We start from the raw sequence: 17,737 nt of genomic DNA, 5'->3' as shown, positions 1-17,737 counted from the left end.
TCCTGCTGGATCCGACAATTGAAGCTTATGATTGGAGGCGGGGCCCCGTGACGTCACCGCGGCTCACGCCACCGCTTTTGTATCGAATGATTGTCCTCATCGAAGCGCACCTCCGCGAGCTGGAGTCATGTTTCAGGTCTGACAACACTTGGCCTCCCTGCTCTTCTGCGGGAGAGGAACTCTCGGCTAACAAGTGGCTGTTAAGTCTGCGCTTCTATTTTCTGTTGGCTTCTTCATCATGACAAACTCTGCCGCTGATCTCGCTGATCAATCACCTTTGAAATGGAATTATTTCAAACTGCATCGAAAGCTAACATTGTGTGGATCCATCTTTAAATGTTTGATGATTTTTAAATACAATCATAAATGCTGGTCGTTTGACATCAGTGTGGACACCTCTTTTCTTTTTGCTTGAGTCGTATATGAAACTTTTAAAAAGCAAAGTTGTTGGTTGACACTTAAATTGTATTTTTTTTTAAGGAGTGCAGCGAGACAGAGCACTGAGCAGGGCGCATTTCACAAGTCTTGGATTAACTGGATATTTATTTGTGGCTATTGTCACATGACTTTTTTATTGATACATCACATACAACATTTCTTCTCACATTATACAGAGATTGAAAAGCAACAGAGAGAAGAACACAGTTTAATGTTACCGTCAGTTTTGTGTCTATGTTTATCCCAAAGACAACCCTAAAGTTTGTCATAAAAAAGGTCTAAACGTGACAATGAACTCCTTCCCTGAAGTAAGGCGGATCAGATATACAAAACTTTAAGGTTTTTTTTTTTTTTACCTTTAGACTCCCACTTTGACGAGTCTTGACATGTTGTTGGCACTGTTGTTGTTTCTAAGGCTAAGGGGGAGGACAGAACATATGACTTGGGTACATCAAATGAAAACATCGATGCTCTATACATTAAAATAAATGGAAAAAAACAATCCCATTTACAGTTTAAAAAAGGATAATTAACACTTGGTTGGGTTCATAAAGAGGAACAGTGATGTCATGTTGGCAAAAAAAAATCCTATTTCAATGTGTAGAATAGCGAAAATGACCGATTTGTTCCAGCAGGGATTAGTGTCATTTTCACACAGAGGAGCTGCAGCCCCACTGTCCTTTTCTGAGACGAATTTAACATTTGAGTGGTTGTCCATATGTGTCCTGTGATGGACCGAACAAAGCACAAGTCAATGTGTCTCAACTGATCGCCTGCCGTTCTCTTGCAGTGTGGCACTCGCTACCATATGAAAGTTGCTGTGGTGTCACAAGTAAGTTACACGTAATGGTCATCCAATCTTCAAGCAAAAATGTGACCCTTCCAAAGTGTTGTCCCTATTCTGCGTCTTGATTTAATAATCCCTTTTCAAACTCTCAAAATAAACAACACAATAAACTAAATGAAGATACTGTAACAGTGCCCTCTGCTGGGTGTAGTATTGCGTTGCAGTTCAGGCAATGTGTTCTGTCATTTTTGTAGATCTCATCCGAAATGCGGGGAGTTTTGTTTGCGTGTGTGAGTCCTTTGATGTCAGTGCAGGTTCAGAGTGGGACAGCTGTGTGACTGGGTCTTCCGAACCTCTGGAGGAAGAGCGCTGCTGCTCCACTTGGGGTCCACGCCAGCCGTCTGGGCCTCAGTGTGTCTACAAAATAATCATGAAATAAAAAAAGGGGGCGGGAGATATGAGCAAAGATGGAAACAGACAAGGCGACAGCCATAATTCTGGCCTCATTTTCCCCGTGATTTGCTGAGCGAGCACGGCTTTATCTGGCTGCTTGGATAATTGGAAATGTTCACACGCTGCTCTACAACCTCTGATCAAGAAGTGGAGCTCAAGAGGTTTAATCGCATCCCTAATAATGGTCAGGGCCGGATGAAAATGTTCTCCTCTCCGCCCCCACTTATTCAGTCTTTCTGCCCTTCAGTGGCTATTACCGCTGCCTCTCAGTCTGTACATCACCGGGAGTGAAATGTGTTCAGGTTGCTCTCCTTAACTCGAGCCCATTAGAGGCAGGGGGCTCGCACAGGGAGCCCCCAACATACCAGAGAGAATCACTGATGGATGAGCGCACGCCAACTCATCCGCACGTCATGGTGTGCAAGCGTAGGTGTAAAACTAGTAGCCGGCCTTTTCTGCTTGGGCTCTGAATCAGTGCGTGGGGGCGCATTGTGCCCCTCAAAGCTGTGACACAGTTTTCAGTACATAAAGCATCCACGAAATGTGTCCGTGAAACGCTGTCCTTGAATAACGGTACATATAGCATGTTCGCCTGCGCTTCACTCACCACTTCTGCGGCACGTCCCCACTCCTCTGCCTGTTCCTCCTGACCATCCGCAGCCTGCCTAACTTCTCCCTCTGGTCATTACCTTTCCACCATTGAACCTTGGCCCTACCTTCACAGTCTTCCTCTTTCTAGACTCTTGATCTACAGATCACTGGCCTATGCTGCCTGGCTACCACCGCACAGTCAACTCTACCTGAGAACTTGTTCTTTATTCCTCAGTTCTTCTGTTTTCTGGAAGTATGGAAGTTCCCTTCGCCTACTGTAGGCGATGAAGTCTGCTCAGATCAACATTTGTTCTGCATCACCTCATCTTGTTTGCTCCAAAACTATTTTTTTTCCTCCACGTGGCATCCTTCCTGTGGCACTATACTGCAGTTCATTATCATTGCAGGAACATTACATGTGCTTTTGATGCCCATGTATTTTGAAGCACACTTTTCTCTTGATCTGGGCCAATTTGTTTTCCATGACCATCATATACAGTAGTTGAATAATATGTGTTTTGTGCCTTTTTAATAAAAGAAGTATTGTTAATTGTCTCATTTGTTGATGTGGTTTATTTCTTTTTTGTTCAGCAAACATATTCTTGGCCGTTTGTTGACTTTGACTTTGACATTTTGAAATTGTCAAAAATTCTGTTCTGTCAATTGTTCGTGTAAACAGTGAACAAAATAAATATAATGTGTTGTTTGTTTGTGTGTGTATAATGCGACTAAACCTTTTGAAAGACAAAAATGACTTTTTTCAGCCACTGTACATATTTCACCACGAAAAGGGAAATAAAATCTTCAAATAATCTACAAATAAAAAAGGATAATAATAACAACAACAACAACAATAATAATAATTATTATTATTAGTAGTAGTAGTAGTAGTAGTAGTAATAGTAGTAGTAGTATAGTAGTAGTACCAGTAATAGTACTTATATTAAGATCATTATTACTGTCATTATTCTATAATAATAATAATAGTGATAATATAATAATATTATTTTAACGTAGCAAAAAGATTAATAATAAGTGTTATTATATATAATTATTATATATAAATATAATAATAAGTGTTATTATTATTATATTTTTAAGTAAACAAAAACAAATAAAATCCTTATTGAAATTTACCATTAACTAGATTGTATTTCAAAATAGTGATGATGAAAAAAAAAAAAAAAGCAATACAAAATACACAATACACAAATTTTAATCATAAAACAACAGATTATTTCTACTCAATCGTTTGCACACTGACCCTGACTCAGTGGCAGCTGGTCTTGCTGCACTTCCCCAGGTGTACTAAGAAATATATTTGACCGAAATGTGAGAACATGTAATGTAATACTGTTGTAATGTATATATTTCCACTCACATATGCATATCACTCTTTCACCAGTACTAAAATGCAGGTGCTGGCCTGGATTGGTATTTCAATCTGTGGATTAGTCAAAGATAAATCTGATTTAAAACTTGGACTTCTTTAAAAGCCATGTTGAGTGCTGCAGTGCACCATGGGACTCTTAGCTAGAGTGATGGGACGTTTCAATAAAACAAAGCCAGAACGGCATCACAGGCCAGCAATGGCTTGTGGTTCTTGAGCTCAGCCTGCCTGGATTAGAGAGTTTCCACTGCTTTATCACCGACAGGAGACCAACGGCCCAACACACCGGGCCAGATTCACTGATGAAACTGCACCTGGCGAAGACTGGCTGCATAAACATCAGTCAGATCTGGATGAAATGCCCTGAAAGCATGGAAGTCTAGTAATCCCTGATGAAACCAGGGAAGTATTTTCCACGTCTTTAATTTCATAAATATTTAATAGTCATGCTTTGATGGATAATGTTTGAACATCCATCCAACCCTGCGAGACCAATTTCTCTTTTTCTTTCCACATCAAATGAGCCACCGGCTTATATAATATTAATGGGCTGTGCATGCGTGTGTTTGTGTGTGTGTGTGTGTGTGTGTGTGTGTGTGCACTACCTCTCATTTTTGGCATCAGCACACATCAGCTCCTCCAGACTCACTTCTTCAATCGCAGGAGCCAAAATGACCTAGTGAACACAGAGCCAGCCCTGTTACCAGATACATTCTACACACACAAGCACATCCCCCCCAACACACACACCATGTACCTTGGGATAACACTGGCAGAGGCTCCACACAGTCCCGACAATGATCATGATGACACCCAGCGTGCACATTGTGGCGTAGATGTGGGGACTCTCCTGAGTCATGATGAAGAGCCCGACCGCTGTCACACACAAGCCCGCCACAATGAGACCGTAGCGGTACGGTTTCCCTGCCACCATTGTCCACCTTGTATTCACCAGTGAACCTGTTGTACATTGAGAACAGAGGCGTGCTGCTGCTGGTGTGTGCGGGGAGAAGGTTCCACTCTGCTGCCCATTACAGCCTGCAGACCCAGCGGACAAGGTCAGGTGTACAGTTGCAGGTGTGTTTACCTCTGAGGTCAACTTCCCTCCGTCCCCAGGCGAGCTCTCCTGATCCCTGACTGGAGGTGATGAGTGTGTGGTCGGCTTTGATATCACATTTGCCGTCTTCTCAACAGTGTTGTTAGTTTTGTTTACTACAAAAGGTAGTTTTTGTACTTCACAAGTATTAGTAGGAACGTCAGAGGGGAGAAGAAACTTGCACTTGATAAAATGCCGACACCTTAAAAAATGTGTTTTGATAATGCAGTTACCATAGAGGCAACAAAAGTCAGAACCCAAAATTCCTTGCTAAATATATGAACCATTAAGTTTGAATATACATCAATCTTGTTGGTGGTGGGGGCCCAGACATTGCCAAGACATGGTCCTTCAGAACTAGTTTCAGCCACTTGCATCTGTGATCTTGCTGTTTTGTTCACCTGCCAGTGGTAACTTGAGAGTGTTGTCCTCAGCTCTTTCTCCACCATGTATTTCATGGCATATTGCCATGAAATACATGTCATGACCGGAGGACTGTAAACTCCATGATGTGTTACTGAAGGTGAACAGCTGTTAATAATAATATCTTCCATCGAGTAGTTGAATATTTATTAAAAAGCTTTACAAACGTGTCATAACACTAAACAAACACAGTTACTTTGAATGGTTGCTCAGTCACATGGCCTCCACTTCAGTAGTGTTGGATGGAATTGTCCAATTCTAACACATTTTATGCTTTTAAATGTGAATTAAATCCATTGTCACAGACACAGTTGTCAATATTGATGAATGGCATGCAACTGATGTAGATTATATTAAGTGCTACAGTTGTGATTCTAATGACGAAAAGAAATATTTGTCCAAAAAAAATGTCTCTTTGTTGTCAGGACGGTTGTGTAAATACAAGTCCCCATCCAAGACAGTTTCTAGGTTGAATTAAGGCTATTCAGCTGGCCGGGTGCCAGTTGTATAAATGCAAAGAATGGTCTCGCATCCGTTACATCATAGCTTAGGTTTACATGTATGAAGACACAAACGCAGCAACAACACTGTATTGTTGACATTCAGCTGTCAAAGATTAAGGCACTTTGCATTGCAGTGAGCTGCTGATGGATCTCGTGCAAAGTCGTGACAGACAGAGCGGCTAGAAACAGTGAGGAAGATGAGCGCAGTGCAGCCACAGTAGTAGGTCACATGGATTCAAGCAGTAAAATAGTCATCTTAGGTATCAGCAGGAGGCCAAGATCAAAACTCTTCACGCTTCCGTAATGATGTTCTCACACTAAAGTTGTGGTTCATGAAACTGAGGGTTTCACTAAATTTCGTCTTGCGTCCGGTCACAACGTGCGGAAAGAGTCTTTTACCATGCGACTCTCAAATCAGTTTGCCCTTCTCAAGATAATCGTGGTACCTTCGATGGTGGAGTGTTTTGGAGATCACATTTACTGTGGGGACTGGGAACTGTTGGCTGAACTATGACACAGGGTTTTGGAGCTTGTTTATGTCACCACTAAAGCCACTAAAAGTTTCATCTAAATTTTACTTCGACCACATCATCATCATCATCATCACCAAAGTTGCATACAGCTGTGCCCAGAAAAGACAAAAAAAGAAACATACATTAGAAGAATCACGACAAAAACACACACAGACAAAAATGCTTCCGACTCATGACAGTAAAACCACATACAAAGAGCTCAGGGGCGAATAAAACAAAGCCATTGGGGAAGAATGAAAAGCACACACAAGCATGAACATTTAAAAAGGGCACATTCAGATAAAACATAGACATATCTAAAGCACAGCCACAAAAACACACTGACTCACATGCAGACTCACAAAAACAAATGAAGTATAAAATGCTACTGGACAGACAGACACACACAAGAGATAACCACATGACAAAAACAAACAAACAAACAAACAATAACAACAAAACACAGACAGAAATAAGAGCACAAAACAGTCCCAGTTCAGAATATTTGAGTCAGTCGCCCATTCCTGAGTCACAGCCACTGGCATTCCATCTCACAACATTCGTTGTCTTCCTTGTTTTTCTTTCCATCACTTTCCAACACTTGCTTCATCTCAAACGAAAAAAATATTTTCACTTTTTTCACTCGTAGGTTTTGCTGAGTATCCACTCTTTTCTGCCAATATTTGTTCCCATCTCCAAGTTCTTTCTGATGGCACTACTTTGACTTGCAGTTTCACTGTTCTGCTTCTTCGTGCTCATCGGTTTCCTGCCCTTTTTGCTTGTGTCCTGTACCTTTCCCTGCTTCAGCTACTTGCATGTGTAGTTATGTCAAAACACTGAGCTTCACCCTTCAGAGCAGTGATCTGGAAAATGAATTTTAACCTCTGATGACTGATGTCATTGCTCACTGCTTAATACTGTCACACGTACAAAAACACTTCCTGCTAGAAAAGTGTATTTAAGTCATCACTTTGAGATATTAAAAGATTTTGGTGACAACAACAAGCCCTTTGTCTGTGTGTGTGTGTTTTTTTTAAACGTTTGCTGAAAATAGAGTTTTGACTCTATTTAAAAATGTGACCCAGATACAAAGGTACCAGAATCATCCTTTGGGTCACAGTCTGCGAAGGCGTCGCTGCTCGTTGAGTTGGGAATGGAATTGGAAGGTTTGTCCACCAGAGACATCAAAGCTGCGCGGCGCTCTCCTGGCTCTTCATCACCGTGTCGTAGGACGGAGGCGGCTCCATGGTCCATGGGGGAGGGGTGGAGGGGAGGGAGGCCTCGGGCTCAGGTCGTCTGCAGACTGAGTCCTCAGAAATCTCTCTGCGAATTCGGTCTAGCCTCCTGCGGAGGAAATGAAATATTAATGACCTTTTTGTAAAAGTTTAATAAAAAATATGGTAATGAATTCCGCTGAGACGCTTTTATCCCCGAGTCAGGCAAATTTTAAAATAATTCTCAGTGAAAGAAAAGACAGTTAAAGAAGCGAAAATAATAATAAAATGCATTTCAAAAGTGCAAGGCCCTTTCAAAGAATGGGAGGCTTGGGATGTTCCAATGAAGGTGGAAGAGCATTCAAAACGCATCAACACTGAATAATCAGAGCTCTCTGAGAGTCTGAAGAACTGTCCTTAAAACCCTCCAGTCTCTGATGGTTGATGTGATTCAGCGTCGTTCGCAAAGTGAGTTTGCCAAATGAAACCTTCAGCAGAGATGGCGGCCCTTATCGAACACAAAGCTGCAGCTCTGTTCCTTAAGTGGCTGTCAGTCTAAATTCGGAGTCGTGATTTAGGAACCTTCTGAGCTGCCAGCAAGACGCAGGAGCTGTCATGCTTATCTGTGAATTAAAATGTCTTCAGAGAGGCGTCTTGTCTTTTCTCAAAATAACTGTGTTGTCCACGTCAATGCAGGTCACTGGCTTTTAAAGGCCCTATGAATATAAATAACGGTGCAGTTGTAGAACTGACTCCCTACTTTGCAATGTGGTTAGCATCTGAATAGAGCAACATTTGAGATGTAAGAGACTGAAGAATGAAAACACAGGACATAGCATTGTATTTTTTATTTTGTGCGTGTTTTATGTGTCACCCTAAAATGTCACAGTCATGGGTAACATGATCAAGTTGCTAAGTGGACCTGAATTTTCTAAGAAGTGTGTCTGCTATCTGGGGCATGTAAAGAGGAGGCATGTTGGACACCAGGGGTTGTCCAACTCAGATCAGCAAAATGGTAGGAGTGGGCGATATGGACAAAAATAGTTATCACGATAAATGTTGTAATTTCTGCAATAACGGTTATTATCACGATAAATATATTTTCGTTCTATTCCATGTGTTGGACTCTACAGTCTCTCTTGAAACTGTTTTATGATGAAACTTATTAGTGGAGTTTGTCTCCAACATTATTATTTGTTGGTTTAAATATTATAGTTAACTAAGTGTAGAGATGGGAAATTCAATGTTTCACGTCTCTCATAGAACCCTGTCGTGTCTGACAGACTGCTCTGCCAGCTTTATTTAGGGGTTAAATTGAGCCCTCTGTCTGCTGTATCTCATGTCTCTTCACAGTTGACTTTAACTGTGGACCTTTTCCAAGATGTTATTGAAGAAATATTCGAAATATTGTGAATAAATGATCATTTAGTCATATTCTATTCTCCAACTCCTTTTACAAACTGTCAGTTCTTTGTCTTGTGTGATGAAAAACCTTTTCACAGTTCTCTCTCCTAAAATAGTTGTTGTTTTTCATTGCCTTATTGAAGATTTCACCAATACTTTTACCGCTTTGGAGTTTATTGATGGTCCCTAACTGATGCCGGGTCATAGCATTAGCGCTGTCTGTGAGAGTGTGTCCGTGATCGGTGAACCCTAATGGGGGAAGAGGACGCCACCACCAATACCGGAGCGGAGGTCTGGAGAGCGCGTCATGGTCATGGTCTCATCATGCTCACGTGTGCAGGACCAATGCAGCGCGTGAGCCACGTGTTTATCGAATTTATCGTGCGATGCAGAATTGTCATCGTTGAGATTGTGTTTGTCTGTATATCGTGTACGATAAGTTATCGCCCATCCCTACTGAATAGATTTTAATGCTTCGTTTAACCGAACTTGAGTCAAGGTCGATCCGCGAACAGCCTGTGTTTCTCAGCATTGAAAGCCCTCATCAATGGAACGATTCATCCTGGCAACACATGAAACAAAGTGTCGCTCCTCCAACTTCTCTTCAGCGAGATGGAATCATTCATGAATGTTTAATGCAAAAAGTGAACCCATCAAAGAAAGAATCACGGCCGAGTCAACGTTAGTCAGAGAGAGAAAAAAGGTTAATGCTAAGTGGACTCGCCCCGACTGACCCTGAGGTTTGCTGATCCTGCTTCATGAAACAGAAAAACCTAGATTTCCTGCTCACTTCCGGGAAAACCAGCTCAGACTTTTCACTTAACCACCTTTCTGAAACGGCCCCAGGAGGCTGATGACAGCAGAGAGTGTTGTGTTGACGCCAATACTGCGTTTGAGAAACTTTTTTGAGATACTCTCTCCCTCATGGTAGAATGCACTGGTGTCCAAAAACTATTTCCCAGTTGTTTGTGCCAATTTTACATGTTTGTTTTAAAATCAGAATCCTTTTTCCAACTCTCTCCTATTGTACTAAGCATCTTTATTCTATATATTGCAGTACTCGGCATTAATTCTACCACATTTTCAGATAGCGCCCACTATTTGCAACACATTTGTCACTGTCAAATTCCCCCACTGTGTCACCAGTGAAGCATATCAAAAGCATGTCAACATAAGACAAATAGCTCTCCATTCAAACACCCACAAATTTGTCTTAACACCTCCTCGCCAGTTATCTGAAGGTATGAATGCAGTTCAAGACCAGTGAAGGTTGCCAGAGCTTGTTACTAGACTTATGTCACTATAAATGGTTTTGAAAGCTGTGACTTGTGTCATATCCATGACATGAAAGACTGCGGGCTTGGATAAACACTGGAGGTGGGGGGTGTCCATGGGACGGGGAGTGAGCATCCAGACAGTGAACAGAACCCTTCCTGTTTAACGTGCCAGCAGACGCCCATCATCACCATCTGCTCCGTGTCTGCTCCTCGCCACCTCATTCAGTGTGTCACGCAGGCACCGTCCAAACCTCCACAAGCTTCTTTTATTTACACGACTTTTCTGATGTCATCAAAACTACGAAATGTAATTATTTATAAAGAAATTTACGTTTATTGCGTTTAATAGTTCATTATTTTTCTTTATAATGATCAGTATTATTCTTTGTAATGATGATAATATCAGTTTAGTTCCTGCGATTCTTCTCAATCTACTGAGTTCCTGACTTCAACACTTGGAATCTCTTGAATCTGAGTTACTTATCAATGAGTCCACGTGGTGCTACCTCTGGATGGAGAGCGCCTGCTGCGGGCTGAAGCGGGTGCCAGTACGGGGGTGCAGCAGGAAGTGTCCCGGTACGGCCACCTGCAAGTTCTTCATGGCCATGCAGAGTCCAGCCACCAGCAGGCTCACGCCCCCCAGCGCCAGGAAGAGACCGAGCACCAGCAGAGGGGCTGACCGGCCCATGAAGAGCGCAAGGAAGCCGCCCACCATCATCATCAGAACGCCCAGGAAGAGCAGCAGACCCTGGGGGGCGGGCATCGCTGGCGCCGCCTGCCGGTAGACCTCCAGCTGTGGGGGTGCAGAAAGAGCGCAACATGTCAACCATCCCCGACAAAGACCGTCGAAGCGAAGCCGACGCTCTGTGACCAAGCGCGAGCACATGCGCTCCACCATCTGTGGAAATCTACCTGATCGTGGAGCGTGGCGCGTTCAGCAGACGCGGGGGGTTGCGGAGGTCTCTCCATCTCTCTTCTTCCTCCGTTCCACAACTTCCATCGTGTCCTCCCTCATGATGCGATCCCCTTTCCCCTCAATGGGATCCGCATATCCGGGTTGTGAGTGGCTCGCGGACTCGGGCAGTGTCCGGGATGTGGGCTGCTGTTCATGTGGCAGCAGCCGCCGCAGCAGAACATTGGCGTGTTCTCGTGCGTGTGCGTGACGCGACGGGGCGGACTGAGCAGACCTCTCCGTGGAAAACCTGTTTACATAAGAGGGAGATTCCTGTTCCCAAAGACTCCTCCAAAGCCTGGAGAGGAGGAAGACAAGTCTGCTGCTTTTCATGAGGAGGAGGTGGAGCTCCACGGGAAGCAGGAACTGGCTGGAGAGAGTTTGTCACCCGAGGCTTCAGCTCACGCGGTGTTTCACTCGTACCGTGGATGCCGCGCACACGCCTGACACTTGGTTCGAAAAAACAGAAAAAAACACTTGATGAAATATAAACGCCTTTCCCGGGTTTTCTATCAAGTTTAAGTTGGTGGTTGGACTTTATATAAAGGTCCCATCCATACCAAGTTAACAATGAACAAACACCAGTGGATTAATACACCTTCAAAAATGACAGCAGAAGGCATCATCTGAGATGATCATAGGGTGTTTGTGTGTGCGTGCGCGTCATACGCTTCATTCCTGCGGGCCTCTTCAACTTTGAGTTTTCCCATCTTTTTACACACCTCATCAGATCGGTGGGTGAAGTCGCTGGTGTGATCTGGCCGCTGGAATCATTGCTATAAACCAGTGAGTCACGTCCCAACAGTGGAGATGTGGAGATGTGCTACAAAGGATCTTTTATGGGTCCAAATGCTCAATTCATAACGGGTGCATTCTTCTGCTTAATGACTCAATTCTGACCACATTTGACTAAACTTCCCGGCCGTGTTGTTAAAAGAGCGTTTAGCTTACATGGGAATTACTGAGCACCAGTTTAGTAGGCGACTCAAGGGCTCTATTCTGCTGGACAATTGTGCTTGAGAGTTCTTAAACGTTGGAGGCATAATCTGTAGATCTTTTCCTGCAATTTACCTTTGGCCCATTTAAGCACCAAGTTATCGGAAACTTAGCTCTGCTTCTGTCTGACTTCAGGGAAATACATTTTTAGCTCTTTCCTCTTGGTGAAAGACAAATTTTCATTCAATGCTAAGACGCGGACATGGATGTGTTTTCTATCACTTTGTGAGGATAAACAGATCCATCCAATATAACTGTACAAACTAACCACCAATAATCATTTTTCAGTGCACTTTATGATAATAATGACAAAACAGTTCCAAGCACACATGTTATTTATACACTGTATGACCAAAAGTATTTGCTCAACCATCCAAATGATCAGAGAATGATGCCTAGTCATGCAGACTATTTTGACTCCAGTCATAGGATGCCACCTGTGCAACAAATCCAGTCGTGACATTTCCTCACTCCTAAATATTCCACACTCAACTGTCAGTGTTATTATGAGAAAATGCAAGAGTTAGGGAACAACAGCAAGTCAGTCCCGAAGTGGTCGGCCATGTCAGGTGACGGAGAGGTTTCAGTGGATGCTGAGGCGCATAGTGCAAAGAGGTCGCTGACTTTCTGCACAGTCAATTGCTACAGAGCGCCAAACTTCATGTGGCCTTCAGATTAGCCCAGTACACATTCATGGAATGGGTTTCCATAGCCGAGCAGATGCATCCAAGCCATACATCTCCAAGTGCAAGGCAAAGCGGTGGATACAGTGGTGTAAAAGCAGGCCGCCACTGGACTATAGAGCAGTGGAGACACCTTCTCTGGAGTGATGAACCAGGCTTTCCCATCTGTAAATCTGATGGACCAGTCTGGGATTGGAGCTTGCTAGGAGAACGGTACATTTGGGACTGCATTGTGCCAACTGTGAAATTTGGTGGAGGAGGACTTATGATGTGGGGTTATTTTTCAGGAGTTTGACTTGGCTCCTTAGTTTCAACGAAAGGAACTTTCAATGCTTCAGGATACCCAAACAATTTGGACAAAGGTCCATAAAGACATGATAGAGTCTGGTGCGGATGAACTTGACCGATCTGCACAGAGTCCTGACCTGAACCTGAAAGAAGACCTTTGGGGTGAATTGAGAGCCAGACCTTCTCCACCAACATCAATGTGTGACCTCAACTATGCACTTTAGGAAGAATGAACAAACATTCCTATAAAAAGCCTTGTAAGGTAAGGTAACTTTGTTGTCAAACATGCTACAGTACGAGACATATAGCATGGATGAAATATCTGTCCTCAGCTTTGTGGACAGCCTTCCCAAAACCCATAGGGGTTAGGAATGGGATGCCACTAAAGTTCATATGTGAGTCAAGGTATGTGATCAAATACTTTTGGTAAGATAGTGTGTATAACCAACCTAACACCTGTCACATGGCAATGTCAATCAAGGCCCCTTACAAAATGTGTGAAGAATGGGTTGTTAAGGGATGAAAGATAAGGACAAGACAGGTTTAATAACAGCTTTAATCTCATTCACACAGTCATACAACTGCATTTGTGTAGCTGACAAACCCAAGGACACACATCTCCATGATACCTTTAATCATTCCACAATGTTCAGAGTATAATGATAGTACAGTCGACTCAAGTGTGCTCTTATCCTGTCACTCTACGAGTGTTTCATGTTGTGCTTACTTAAAAGCAGGTGCTTGTTGTTATCCAAGTCTTTCCTTGATCTGATTTTGTCTTCACTCATATGATCTCATGGTGGCCTTCGATTGTATGAACACATTGGGGTCTTTTGATCCTGTGAACGCTTAGTTAAAGACGAAAGATTCTTGGGAATTGAAAAACATTTTGTTATACATGCCATGCGATAAATCCACCTGGGCATAATTGTGTGTGTCTCTTATGTCAGCCAGCGTGGCGGCTGGTCACACCTCAAAGCTGATTTCCCTGGATTGTCCAAAAAGAGGCTCAGAAGCCAAATGAGTGTCTGAGTACGCCCGCCGCAGCTGTGTGGAGCTGCATGTGGTCTTGATGGCCACTTCGTATGGAGGAGGGGGTCCGAGCCATGGAGGCGGGTGAGGTGTCGGGCTGAAGCCACAAGGTTCCATGGGAGGATAGTCAAAGTCCTCTCCACGTCCCGCGTGCCGGTGACGCTCATGAGGCCTGAAGAAGGTGGCACAGAACAGAAGATTCATAGCCCTGTTCTACAATGAGAGTCATTCTCTTGACATCTACTGTACATCATCAGTGTTTTAAGACCTTGTTTGTGAAGCTAGTTTTGCTCTAAGGTTAAGGTTCTTTTGAGTTGTTGCAGCATCTTGTGTCTCATTTCTTGACACCCAACACCCTCATCATATCGCAGAACTGTGGCGTGTCGCCGTCTGCTGTGGTTTCAAATGAATCCCTTGACAAAAATATAACACTACTCACTATCTCAGCAAACGGATGTAAAGGCCATGAGCATGCACAACTATGAAAGCTTTTCAATAGCAGTGATGTATCTCGATGCATTTACGGACATAATTGTCCAAGATGGCCAAGCTCTTACAGGGCAAGGGGAACAGATCAATAACGCAAACAATTCAAATGTGTTTCCACGCTCTATTCTCAGGTCTGACTAAAATATTTATTGCAGCAGTAAGAAGTCCCATTTTGTACTTCTACACCTCAGCATCTAACACATTTGTTTTGACACAGCTTTGTTGTGTTTACATTACTAAATGTGGAACAATGCTTGATGATGAAGCGTAGCACCACTATAAACTGTGATATAATTGGAGTTGCTTGAGCAGAGATCACCTGTAGCAGAGATTGTGTTCCATAACTATCAAGAACCAGATTGAATGGTGTTTTAATGGAAGTAGCATGAACATCAAGTCTGCATGACAGAGGTTTGAAGTAGTTTTTGCCACACATAAAGAGAAATAACAAGCAAAACTCCCCATCTGGGCTCCACTTCCAAAAGCCCGAATACAACTTCCCATTGTATCTTGATACATTCTAAAATACATTCTAATTTAGCTCACCAGACTGTTGTTCTATAGCTAATATCTAGCATGATAAAGAACCCACCAGGCCCGGAGTAAATTGAGGAGCTGCATAGCCAGCATGTTGCTAACATTATTTTCTAAAATATTTTCTGTACTTTTCAACCTTCTCTTAAGAAACAACAATTGCCTTGATACTGTTTAGAGTTAAGAGACTTTTTAAAGGTGGTTGTGGTTGGCTAACTGCAGGCTACACTGCTGAGTTTATGTATTTTTCTTGGACTGTAAATACAACGAAAAGCAGCAACATACAGTTAAAGTGTAAATAAAAGCATACAGATGATAAAACAGATTCTTCAAGATCTTTTTGGCATGGTTGACTCTGCAGTGGTCAGGAGGCTAAAATTCCTCCAGGAAGAAAATCATTGACATAAGGAGAGGATATCTTTTTTTTTTTTTAGTTTGAACAGTTGTTTTCATGCTCAACAACATTTAAAAAAAAATATCCACAGTTACTCTCTCTCTCTCTCTCCCTAATGGCCACTTGCTGGTTCCACCAAAGTTAAACCGCAGCAGGGAAGTGCATTATCTCACTGGCGACTGATGCAGAAGTTGGAATTCAGGTTCGGGCAGACGTGGTCTAATCACAGATGAGGACCTAATCTGTGTGGGTCCTTAAGCAATGACTTTGGTGATACAAGTTAACTTTACTTGAAGGTGTTTTGGGTGGTCTGAAAAAATAATAATATACTAGCGCTGTCAATAGATTCAAATTTTAATCTCAATGTAAATGTAACTCATAAGAAGATGTTGTCGACTCGAGAGGGGTCAATGATGCTTTTGCCATGCAAACTTTTGTTGACCACAACAACCGAACATGACAGATACTGTCTCGAACACTCTTTACAATAACCTCAGAGGCACTGAAAAGGCTCAAAAACACGTGGAAAGTATAAGATTGTAGACAGTACTGGCCACTATTGTGTTGATAAAGTCATCCTTTAACTCTGCTGTTCATTTGTCAGGAACCGCAGCAATGTTACCTGGTCGATTTGATCCAGTGCATGTTTAATTATTACTAACTTCATACCTGACTATTCCATTAATATTTAGTGCAATTGTGTCCCTTATCTCTCAAATGTGATATGAACATGCCGAGGCTGACTGTAAATATATTTGTCAACCTCTTTTCATTTTATGTGTTCATTACACTCATTCAGGGAAGCAGGAGACATCTCATACTGAAAAAAAACCTTTTTCTGTTATTCCTTGTTAGTCATACTTTAGACTCTAAACTGCAACATAAGAGGAGGGTTAATATACATTTAGAACAGATACAAAGTGAGTGATTCATTTGCCATTAATCGCGAGTTACCTCTGCCTTAGTGCGATGAATTGAGATTCACAATTTCAGTGTATTAACTGATGGCAAGTAGCATTTAGTCTCAACATTTACACGCTACAGTCATGAAAGATGCTTCATCAATTGACAGGATTTATCAATCTAAAGTAAACTCTCCTCGACTCACCGTGGCAGAAAGGCAGACTGGGACTCCGGGAAACGGCTCCCCGGGGGAGTGAAAAGGGCATGGCTGCTGAAGTTGGGGTAGTCATTGTAAGGATAATGCGGGCAGTCAGGGTCGAACTCCTGGTGGTTGTAGTTGGCAGTGGTTTTGCTGTTCATGGCCCAGAAGAGTCCTAAAATGAGCATCACCACCCCCAGCACCACACAGCAGAGCGAAAACGCCTGCAGGCGGCTTTGGGACGAGGCCAGGAAGGCTGTGGAGCCCCCGGTGACAATGAGAAAGGATCCGATGAAGATGGCTCCATGGTGCAGGGAAGGCATCCTCCTCCTGGACTGAAACTCTACCTCAGGTCTGGAATCGCGTCATGACACAATTCTCTCTCATTTGTGCCCGTCACCTGTCATGCTGCTTGGACGACCGGCCAGTATCGTCCATGTGATAGTCCTTAGTCTGCGGATCCCGGGGTGTTCAGGAAAAGTATCAAGACTTGTTGTTTTAGGATAAATCAGGGGAAAAAAGCCGTCAAGACTCCCATACATAACAGGCTTATGTGGACGCGCTGTGTTTATCATCAGGGCAGATGGACGAGAGGACAGCCGAGCCCATTAAGAAATCTTTACTGGCGCCCCACCCTCCTCCGTCTAATGTATCTGAAGGGTACCACTTTAGTCCTCTGTGTGTGTGTGTGTGTGTGTGTGTGTGTGTGTGTGTGTTTGCACAGCGAGTGTTTTTGCTATTGTGAAGACATCCTGCAAGCTTCAAAGTCATCTTTTGTTCATTTTAATAATTGATTTCACAGTAAAATTAGTTAAGATGGGTTGCTCTGTTAGGGAACAGTCTCCAGAGGATGGAGACACAAGAAAATATTACTGTGTGCAGGATTGTAGTTCATATGTGTCTATATAAAGGCTTACACTTCCATTGAGGAAAAAATAATACAGCCATTATGAAGACAGTCTTCATAAAGGCTACATAGATGCAAAAAAGAAGAAAGGCTAGTTGTCTATTTTACCATTCACTCCTCACATCCAGCACTTCCTTTCAGGAGCAGGAGACCTTGAATACATACATACATCTTCAGTTAAGCACCGCTTAGCCAGGTCAGGAAGTGCTGGAGCCTTTCCCAGCGGCCATTGGGCAAGAGGCAGGAACAGACACTAGACAGGGCGCCAGTCC

At 43.0% G+C, this 17,737-nt stretch overlaps 2 protein-coding genes across 2 annotated transcripts; both read right to left on the bottom strand.

The window, feature by feature from the left end:
• Positions 1–5,322: 5,322 nt before the first annotated feature.
• On the bottom strand, positions 5,323–11,327 carry si:dkeyp-51f12.3 (uncharacterized protein LOC107988041 homolog). The gene is made up of 3 exons (XM_053843923.1): positions 11,001–11,327; positions 10,595–10,881; positions 5,323–7,537 (listed from the first exon to the last, which is right to left on the bottom strand). The coding sequence occupies exons 1-3, from the start codon at positions 11,055–11,057 to the stop codon at positions 7,378–7,380; spliced, it is 504 nt and encodes a 167-aa protein (XP_053699898.1). The 5' UTR covers positions 11,058–11,327; the 3' UTR covers positions 5,323–7,377.
• Positions 11,328–13,701: 2,374 nt separating this feature from the next.
• On the bottom strand, positions 13,702–16,881 carry si:dkeyp-51f12.2 (uncharacterized protein LOC100151460 homolog). The gene is made up of 2 exons (XM_053859557.1): positions 16,565–16,881; positions 13,702–14,211 (listed from the first exon to the last, which is right to left on the bottom strand). Exons 1-2 carry the CDS (start codon positions 16,879–16,881, stop codon positions 13,974–13,976), a joined length of 555 nt encoding a protein of 184 aa, XP_053715532.1. The 3' UTR covers positions 13,702–13,973.
• Positions 16,882–17,737: the final 856 nt, after the last annotated feature.

This window comes from Synchiropus splendidus, chromosome 1 (genome assembly GCF_027744825.2).
Source record: "Synchiropus splendidus isolate RoL2022-P1 chromosome 1, RoL_Sspl_1.0, whole genome shotgun sequence".
NCBI lineage: Eukaryota > Metazoa > Chordata > Actinopteri > Syngnathiformes > Callionymidae > Synchiropus > Synchiropus splendidus.
This window is presented reverse-complemented; position numbering and strand designations above follow the sequence as displayed.